Below are 10390 nucleotides of genomic sequence, written 5' to 3'. Positions count from 1 at the left end.
CACAGATTGCAAAGAACTTGTCAGCTTACAATCTCTCATTTTTATTTTTTACGCCTACAGCACCTGGTCTTCCTAGGTGGTCTCCCATCCAAGTATTAGCCAGGCCTGACCCTGCTTAGCTTTTCATCGAGTTTTTTAAATGGTTTTTCCCTATCAAAGCAAAAAATGCACAAAGTTAAAGCGGACAGAAAGCCAAATGGAGCTAAGAAGCTTCTGACAGAGAAGCAGCAGCTCCCTGCCCTACTCCCTTCCCTCCTGTCCCCCAGGACCCATCACCCCAGAAACAGCCACTCTGCTCTTCTGTTTGTCTTTTTGATATTTCTAAATAAGTACTTATACTATTATCTCTTGATTCATCGATGTTAGATGTTATCCAATGACTTCCTGTAGTAAATGAGAGTTCAGCTCTCCCCTAGCTTTTCCCTCCCCCAAGAGTGGCTTTTAAAAAAGGTCCTTACTTGGCAAAATTTAAAAGTTAGCAACCCTGTGTTGGGGGAAGTATTATTGACTTATGAAATTCAAAAACCTATAACCACTGGTAAAGTGAAAGATTTTGGGGCGAGAAGTCTTTATAAATGTTACAAGGGACACTTCTAAAGCGATGCTTTCATTTCCTTGAATCACGCGCATAGGAGGAGCGGCAGCGTAGTTCTGCCCTCTCTGTACCAGAGGACAGCACAGCATACGTAACCATCCTGAGCTCTATCTATCAGGTGACTCGTAAGACAGTGACTATCCCAAAGCTTTTCTCTCCAGGCGAAGTAGCTGACTTAACTGTTAAAGAAATAAGTAAACCAAAACCCCTGGTTGGCTTTAACAAATACAATGTTTAGTCTTTGAACCGAGAATTGACAGGGACAGTATTATATAGAGGGTGTACTTGGAATGACCTTGTTTGAGATACAGAAGAAAATGATAAAACTATCTCATGGTTGATAAATAAACTCAACATGGAAATTCTAAAGGAACTGGGAATATTTAGGACAGATGAGAAAAAAACGAAAGAAGAGGCAAAAGACTGTTCTTGACAGAATGAGGTAGCATTTTCCATTTTCAAATAGAGCAGATCAAGGAATTTACTTAAACGGAAATGGGAAGTGGGAACTATTTAGTGTGAGATGGTTTTAGGTTTTCTAACACCTTAAACATATGACAGTGGAATGTGGTAACTCCAAAGAAGGGACAAGTGACTCCCGCCCACCCCCCCAATAAATTTTTATCTGCGACAGTCTGACAGTGGCCTGTATCTATCGCTTCCAGTTTTATGATCACCAGTTGTGTTTTCTTACTTACTGTGGACTGCTATTTTGTTGTCTAGTTGTGGAAGACATCAACAAGTGCAGGGAACCACTGCCCAGCCTGGAGGCTGTGTATCTCATCACTCCATCCGAGAAGGTAAATCCTCCCCCAGCAGAGCTTTAGCCAAGTGTTACCCGTGCTGGCTTAGCCTCTGCGTAGCGCAGAGCGTCTGCCGTTTCTAGGTTAAGCATTGAACACGCTGCTCTGTTGAAGCACGCAGTCCGCAACGGGGAGGGAGCGTGCATTGAGGGGTGAAGAGAGCCTTAAGCTTTCTGAAATGACCCTGTCCAGAAAGCCCGCGCCGGGTCATTCTAGTTTCCCCCTTGCACGCCCTCTCTGGGCAGGAGATCTCCTTTATCTAGTTAGGGATTCACCTTCCAAACTCTGGTATTTTTTGGTTTCAGGTTTATTTCATCAGTATCTAGTCAGCGTTCATTTTTACATGTCTTATTATTTGGGGCAAATAAGCACCCAGACAAAGTCCACCTTCTTGCTTTTGATTGATAGTTGTCTTAGGTCTCTCAATCCACATAAACTCCCTTCAGTTTTTACACTTTCTTTTCATTTTTAAAAATTGGCAAAAACAAAAAACAAAACAAAAAAACTGGCTTACATATGAGTTTCTGAAGATGCAGCAAAATTGCCAGAACTTCATCAACGTGAATCTCCTGGAAAGTTTCTAACCAGTTTCCTCTTCTGTGGGTCTCTTCTTAGGACCCCAACTTACTATGGCTCCAAAGAACTGACACTGTCGGTCTGGAATGAGCTAAGAAGCCTTTTGTTCATCTAAATCCTAAAATAATCTTAATTTCAAGTCCTCAGAACTCAGTTATGGCTGAGCATGAGTTAGAATTATACATTCAAAGTCCCCTGCTATTTTGTGCATGTAGTTTGAAAGCCGGTCCAGATATAGGTCCCATTCGGTTCTGGAGTTAGATTCATTTCCCTCTTTTTCTCTCTCCAGTCTGTCCGTTCTCTCATCAATGACTTCAAGGACCCACCGACTGCTAAGTACCGGGCTGCCCACGTCTTCTTCACCGACTGTAAGTATGGCCGTCGCATGTCGGATGTCGGATGTCGGATGTCGGCTGCCGCTCCGCCCGGCCCACTTAGCATTTCTGCACAGCAGGGCCGGGCCGAAACCAAGCCATAGCAACAGGAAGGAAATGTGTTGTTGCCGATTTGTCCTGATCTTTTCTTTTCAGAAGAAAAATTGCATGAGACAAAAATAGGTACACACAGATACAAACCTACTAGGTTGTGTGGTCTTCTTAATGGAAAATGTCACCTCTTAGGGCCAGGGGGTTTAGTGCTGAGAATTTCCTGATGCTGGCCTTTGTATGCCACCATATAGACTGCCGGATACCGCTATAAACAGTGGTGTCTTTCCATCTGTTTTTTAACTACGAAGGTGTTTCATCTGGTGGTCTTTGTATCAGATAGAACGGCATCCTTGTTCTAAAATCATTATTTCAAGGAGGTTGTGTGCACGTGGCCTAGTGCGTAAGCGTCTTGGTCACCTTTGTTAGTAGCAGTGAGAGAGTCGTGGGGCCAGTGAGTGTGTAGTAATAACGATTTCCCAGTGTTGTTCTCTCTAGGAAAATCCCACAAAACTCACCACTGAGAAAATGGGGAAAGGTTCTTGCAAAGAATAATTTTTTACTATTTGAACGTGGGTAGACGGCATAGTAATAATGAACCAGTAACACATTTCTGGGACCCTGCAGCCATTATGTGGCCCAAGAGACTCATGGGAAATCGTGGTTCCCCGCCAACTGCTTTCCTGAGCAGCCGGGTCCTTAGAGGATCCAGGGGAGGTCCTGCATCGCATTTCCTAGTGATTTTATTTTCCTTTGTTTTTCATAAGCATGTCAGTGTGTGCTGTTTGTTTATATTACAGCCTTTTCCTAACCCTTTTACAATCTCTTCTGGCGTTTTTTTCTTCTCCCGGATATTAGAATCTCAGTATCTCAGTCTTTATTGCCAGTTGTTCCTTTATTCTGAATTAGGGCCTTGTAGGTGATTTTATATTCCTTTTATACCCTAGAATTAGTGGGTATTTTAGGATGGGATGAACTCTGTATTTGCCTTTTTAAAAATCCTAATAAATAAGAATCCACCGGACATGTGTGCCTGTTGAAATGGACCAGCAAATGGATGAGAAAACCCACTGTCTTCTGTCATTCCCGCAGCGTGTCCAGATGCCCTGTTTAACGAGCTGGTGAAATCTCGAGCGGCCAAAGTCATCAAAACCCTGACGGAAATCAACATTGCATTTCTCCCCTACGAATCCCAGGTGAGGCTGAGCAGGGGTGCGTAGGACTCCTGCATCCTACTCACTCTGGCAGGAGCTCTGGCAGGGTCTGAGAGGGTGGGGGAAGGGCGCGAGAAAGACAGCGAGGGAGGGAGGATAATGAATCCTGAATTGCCGAATGAGCTGTTGTAAGTGGATGTTTATGTAATGGAAAGAGACGGTATTCCTTAGAGTCTGCCCGGCCCTCAGCTTACTCTTCAGTTATTTCTGACTGTTTTTCAGCCATCGTGCCTTTCTTTGTGTGCATGTCTCCTTGCTCACGGTGTTCACTCTGATTGGCTGACTCCTGAATAACCAAAGGCAGCCAATCCAGAAGGAGCATGAAAGGCGAGATGGGAAGGGATCAGACAACACCCATCTGCTGTGAAGGAGACTGTTTTCATGTAGAGATAACCTCAGCCTGTCCTGTGCTGAGAGAACAGATGGCAGCCTTCGTCATTAGCCGTTAACACTTTGTAGGCCAGATGCTATGGCAGCAAACCTCTCCCCCTGGAAAAAAAACAAAGTTGTTACACCAGCAAAGGTGATGCTGAGAGAGAGTGTACAAAATTTATATCTTAGTATCTTAAGATCTGTTAAAATGTCCTCTCCTAACAAAGAAACAAAAGTAATGGGATTTTTATGCATTTTCTAGAGATAAAAAATGATTGTGGCATATTGGATCTTTATAGAGCAGCTTCTAGACACCAGAGAGTGATCTATTCTTCAGTAAGGAAGGATGGGAAAAATGCAGTGTGAACGTTTAAAGACAGTTTCTTTCCCGTCTCACTTGGACTAAAGCCTGTTCCCATCTTGAGGGTGGAATTTTTTTTTCTTTATAGGATCCCCGTCACCACCCAGTTTGAACAAAATCTAACTTTAGCATATCCAGCTACATTATATTTTATATATTTTTAAAAAGTAATAAACTTTTTTTTTTAACCTGTTTTCTAGATGATCAGGGTAGTTTTCATAAATGAGATTCTGAGAGAATACTGGTAGTTGGTAGACTAGGTAGTTTAAGAGGAAATCTTAAACTTCCAAAACTCTCCAAAGAAAAAGAAAAAAAAAATACTTACAACATACTCTTAGGTGAGGAAGTTATTAAATCACAAAGCTCCACTATTTGCTGACATTCGCAGCACAATTTCTAGCTCTTCCCTTATTTATTTAAATGTATAATGAATGGCCTGTGGGGTCTGACACTAACCTCCTACGCTGCTCTCCTCCTGGCCTCATCGTTTCTCAGACCCTGCCTGCCCCAGGGCCTTGGCACCAGCCATTCCCTCCAGTGGCAGGTCCCCTGTTGGTGAGAAATTCCTCACCTCCTTCAAGCCCTTGCTCAGACGTCCCCTTTTCTGGGAGGCCTTGTCCTCCCTGTCCAGCCCTTCCAGGTGTTCTTTCCCTGCTTCATTATAGTCTCATACACTTACCAATTTCTCACATGCCATAAAACTTTTCACTATGTTGATTATTTATTATCTGCCTTCCATTCACACACTTCTCAAGGACGGTCATGTTTTGGTCGTTCACAGTTCCCAAGCGTTTCGCACTCGCTTGGCACAGCAGACACCCAGCACGTTTGTAGAGTAAACGTGTCCCGTAGACTCACTACCAGGGCTAGAGAAAAATCTGACAGTTTGTATATATTTTCCCTCCACCTCAGGTGTATTCCCTGGACTCCGCTGACTCTTTCCAGAGCTTCTATAGTCCCCACAAGGCTCAGATGAAGAATCCTATACTGGAGCGCCTGGCAGAGCAGATCGCGACTCTGTGTGCCACCCTGAAGGAGTACCCAGCTGTGCGGTACCGGGGGTAAGACAGCGTGCCAGTCCACCTTCCGTGGCCTCCCGTGTGTCTCCCGAGTGAGGAACTGTCCCCGACTCTCCCTCTGGCCTTACAATTCCTCCGACAGTTGTCTCAAGAAGGTCAAGATTTGAGCGTCTCACATTTATAATTCTTCTTCCAGTGGTGTTGTCATTTTCTAAATTATATTGTAAAGTATAATGATACATACAGAAAAGAGGGAAAAAAATATAGTCAGTTATTGAATAACTAACATGCAAACCCCTAGTAACTGATCTTTTCTTTTCAGAAGAAAAATTGCATGAGACAAAAATAGGTACACACAAATACAAACCTACTAGGTTGTGTGGTCTTCTTAATGGAAAATGTCACCTCTTAGGGCCAGGGGGTTTAGTGCTGAGAATTTCCTGATGCTGGCCTTTGTATGCCACCATATAGACTGCCGGATACCGCTATAAACAGTGGTGTCTTTCCATCTGTTTTTTAACTACGAAGGTGTTCCATCTGGTGGTCTTTGTATCAGATAGAACGGCATCCTTGTTCTAAAATCATTATTTCAAGGAGGTTGTGTGCACGTGGCCTAGTGCGTAAGCGTCTTGGTCACCTTTGTTAGTAGCAGTGAGAGAGTCGTGGGGCCAGTGAGTGTGTAGTAATAACGATTTCCCAGTGTTGTTCTCTCTAGGAAAATCCCACAAAACTCACCACTGAGAAAATGGGGAAAGGTTCTTGCAAAGAATAATTTTTTACTATTTGAACGTGGGTAGACGGCATAGTAATAATGAACCAGTAACACATTTCTGGGACCCTGCAGCCATTATGTGGCCCAAGAGACTCATGGGAAATCGTGGTTCCCCGCCAACTGCTTTCCTGAGCAGCCGGGTCCTTAGAGGATCCAGGGGAGGTCCTGCATCGCATTTCCTAGTGATTTTATTTTCCTTTGTTTTTCATAAGCATGTCAGTGTGTGCTGTTTGTTTATATTACAGCCTTTTCCTAACCCTTTTACAATCTCTTCTGGCGTTTTTTTCTTCTCCCGGATATTAGAATCTCAGTATCTCAGTCTTTATTGCCAGTTGTTCCTTTATTCTGAATTAGGGCCTTGTAGGTGATTTTATATTCCTTTTATACCCTAGAATTAGTGGGTATTTTAGGATGGGATGAACTCTGTATTTGCCTTTTTAAAAATCCTAATAAATAAGAATCCACCGGACATGTGTGCCTGTTGAAATGGACCAGCAAATGGATGAGAAAACCCACTGTCTTCTGTCATTCCCGCAGCGTGTCCAGATGCCCTGTTTAACGAGCTGGTGAAATCTCGAGCGGCCAAAGTCATCAAAACCCTGACGGAAATCAACATTGCATTTCTCCCCTACGAATCCCAGGTGAGGCTGAGCAGGGGTGCGTAGGACTCCTGCATCCTACTCACTCTGGCAGGAGCTCTGGCAGGGTCTGAGAGGGTGGGGGAAGGGCGCGAGAAAGACAGCGAGGGAGGGAGGATAATGAATCCTGAATTGCCGAATGAGCTGTTGTAAGTGGATGTTTATGTAATGGAAAGAGACGGTATTCCTTAGAGTCTGCCCGGCCCTCAGCTTACTCTTCAGTTATTTCTGACTGTTTTTCAGCCATCGTGCCTTTCTTTGTGTGCATGTCTCCTTGCTCACGGTGTTCACTCTGATTGGCTGACTCCTGAATAACCAAAGGCAGCCAATCCAGAAGGAGCATGAAAGGCGAGATGGGAAGGGATCAGACAACACCCATCTGCTGTGAAGGAGACTGTTTTCATGTAGAGATAACCTCAGCCTGTCCTGTGCTGAGAGAACAGATGGCAGCCTTCGTCATTAGCCGTTAACACTTTGTAGGCCAGATGCTATGGCAGCAAACCTCTCCCCCTGGAAAAAAAACAAAGTTGTTACACCAGCAAAGGTGATGCTGAGAGAGAGTGTACAAAATTTATATCTTAGTATCTTAAGATCTGTTAAAATGTCCTCTCCTAACAAAGAAACAAAAGTAATGGGATTTTTATGCATTTTCTAGAGATAAAAAATGATTGTGGCATATTGGATCTTTATAGAGCAGCTTCTAGACACCAGAGAGTGATCTATTCTTCAGTAAGGAAGGATGGGAAAAATGCAGTGTGAACGTTTAAAGACAGTTTCTTTCCCGTCTCACTTGGACTAAAGCCTATTCCCATCTTGAGGGTGGAATTTTTTTTTTCTTTATAGGATCCCCGTCACCACCCAGTTTGAACAAAATCTAACTTTAGCATATCCAGCTACATTATATTTTATATATTTTTAAAAAGTAATAAACTTTTTTTTTTTAACCTGTTTTCTAGATGATCAGGGTAGTTTTCATAAATGAGATTCTGAGAGAATACTGGTAGTTGGTAGACTAGGTAGTTTAAGAGGAAATCTTAAACTTCCAAAACTCTCCAAAGAAAAAGAAAAAAAAAATACTTACAACATACTCTTAGGTAAGGAAGTTATTAAATCACAAAGCTCCATTATTTGCTGACATTCGCAGCACAATTTCTAGCTCTTCCCTTATTTATTTAAATGTATAATGAATGGCCTGTGGGGTCTGACACTAACCTCCTCCACTGCTCTCCTCCTGGCCTCATCGTTTCTCAGACCCCGCCTGCCCCAGGGCCTTGGCGCCAGCGCCATTCCCTCCAGTGGCAGGTCCCCTGTTGGTGAGAAACTCCTCACCTCCTTCAAGCCCTTGCTCAGACGTCCCCTTTTCCGGGAGGCCTTGTCCTCCCTGTCCAGCCCTTCCAGGTGTTCTTTCCCTGCTTCATTATAGTCTCATACACTTACCAATTTCTCACATGCCATAAAACTTTTCACTATGTTGATTATTTATTATCTGCCTTCCATTCACACACTTCTCAAGGACGGTCATGTTTTGGTCGTTCACAGTTCCCAAGGGTTTTGCACGTCGCTTGGCACAGCAGACACCCAGCACGTTTGTAGAGTAAACGTGTCCCATAGACTCACTACCAGGGCTAGAGAAAAATCTGACAGTTTGTATATATTTTCCCTCCACCTCAGGTGTATTCCCTGGACTCTGCTGACTCTTTCCAGAGCTTCTATAGTCCCCACAAGGCTCAGATGAAGAATCCTATACTGGAGCGCCTGGCAGAGCAGATCGCCACTCTGTGTGCCACCCTGAAGGAGTACCCAGCTGTGCGGTACCGGGGGTAAGACAGCGTGCCAGTCCACCTTCCGTGGCCTCCCGTGTGTCTCCCGAGTGAGGAACTGTCCCCGACTCTCCCTCTGGCCTTACAATTCCTCCGACAGTTGTCTCAAGAAGGTCAAGATTTGAGCGTCTCACATTTATAATTATTCTTCCAGTGGTGTTGTCATTTTCTGAATTATATTGTAAAGTATAATGATACATACAGAAAAGAGGGAAAAAAATATAGCCAGTTATTGAATAACTAAAATGCAAACCCCTAGTAACTGCAACCCAGGTTTCCTATAGTTTTTTTTTTTTTTTATCTCTTTCTAACCTTTAAAAACAAACATATTTGCAGAAGATGTTTCAGAGTAAGATAAAATACAAAGAGAATAATTCTTTAAAGCAACGGTCCCCAACCATTGTGGCTCCAGGGACCAGCGCTCCTATGAGAATCTGATGCCCGATGATCTGAGATGGAGCTGAGGCAGTGATGCTGGCGCTAGGGAGCAGCTGCACATACAGATGCAGCTTCGCTCTTGCCCGCCGCTCACCCCCTGCTATGCGGCCAGTTCTCAACAGGCCACAGAGCAGCACGGGGGTTGGAGACCCCCGCTTTAAAGGACGCATTCCTCAGGTTCTATAATCATTCACTTACCACTTACTGCTGTGTGCTAAGTGCTGGAGAGATTTAACCTGAGGACAAAGCCCTTGCCCTTAGAAGCCCCTGGCCTGGAAAGGCAGGTAAGACACCAGCATCGGTGTCCATAAGCCATGCACATCTACAGTGTGGGCCCATGAGACGAGTGCCTTAGGGCAAGGGCTTGGGCATCCAGGGTAGGGAGCGGGCCCTTCAGGCTGAGAGGATCAGGAACAGCTTCAGACTAGAGGTGAACTAGGTCTTGAAGGACAGATTTGGATTGCAGTAGACTACTGAGGAGCAGAGGGCATTTGTGTGGACAGATGGCTCTTGCTGTCGGTCTGAGCAGAGGTGTGGAGTTGGGAAGACAAAGGGCAGGTCCGAGGGGGATTGGCGGTTCAGCACAGTATGTGTAGGGCAGGGGGCGAGATGAGGCCGTTTCCGGAGGCCTCAGATGCCAGCTCTGGGGTTATGTCCTTCAGTGGCTGTCACTGGGAGGAGTGAATGCAGCGCTGTAGGAGCATGAGGATGGGAGTGTGAGCAAGAGTCAGGTGAGGAGAAACCGGAAGGGCGAGGCCACTGCAAGAGCCGAGGGTCTGGGCTTGGAGCACCGTGGATCAGTGTCCACCCATCCTTATTGCCTCACTGTCTGCGGGACGTGTAGCCACAGAAATCCCTCTGTCTGCCCCAGAATCTGGCCTCCCTCCGCTATTGGCGTTCACCAACAAAAGCCTGGTGGAAGCCAAGGCCACGTCTATGACACAGTGGGAGAATGGAATTCTTCGGGTGGGGCCCTGGAAAATGCCGTCAGGTTAGCCAAGGGGAAAGGGTCAGAAGTTCTCATGTTCATCTTTATGGCTCTGCCCACAGAAGTGTCACTTGCCTTCAAAACAAAACAAGACCCAAGGGAATTTGAATGGCGGGAAGTGAGCATCAGGTGGGTCAGGCTCCCACAGCCTGATCGTGGGAAAAGGGTGGATGGGTAGGACCCTCTGTTGACGCGTGGTTGTCCATCTGAGCTGCTGAGAAAGACTGCCTCTGTTTCTATTTAGATAGTTTAACAAAAGGAACTAGAAAATCAGTTATTAATGTTCCATGCACTGAGCTAAGTATTTTCTTTTGTTTGTCCTTTTTAATTATACATGTAACATATGAATAGATTCTCATCATAAAAGAG

At 44.8% G+C, this 10390-nt stretch overlaps 1 protein-coding gene across 7 annotated transcripts in view; it reads left to right on the top strand.

Annotated features, from left to right (window-relative positions):
* The window catches only part of STXBP1 (syntaxin binding protein 1), a 68090-nt gene that overhangs the window by 30930 nt on the left and 26770 nt on the right, over positions 1-10390 (top strand). For all 7 annotated transcript variants that reach the window (XM_023533031.1, XM_023533032.1, XM_023533035.1 and 4 more), the window contains 4 exons: positions 1319-1395; positions 2264-2342; positions 3492-3595; positions 5259-5407. In XM_023533031.1, coding sequence (XP_023388799.1) covers positions 1319-1395; positions 2264-2342; positions 3492-3595; positions 5259-5407 — 409 coding nt within the window. The remainder of the gene's footprint in view (positions 1-1318; positions 1396-2263; positions 2343-3491; positions 3596-5258; positions 5408-10390) is intronic.

The sequence above is a fragment of the Pteropus vampyrus genome, unplaced genomic scaffold (assembly GCF_000151845.1).
Source record: "Pteropus vampyrus isolate Shadow unplaced genomic scaffold, Pvam_2.0 Scaffold95, whole genome shotgun sequence".
Lineage (NCBI taxonomy): Eukaryota > Metazoa > Chordata > Mammalia > Chiroptera > Pteropodidae > Pteropus > Pteropus vampyrus.
The sequence above is the reverse complement of the archived record's forward strand: the minus strand, read 5'-3'. Positions and strand labels throughout refer to the sequence as shown.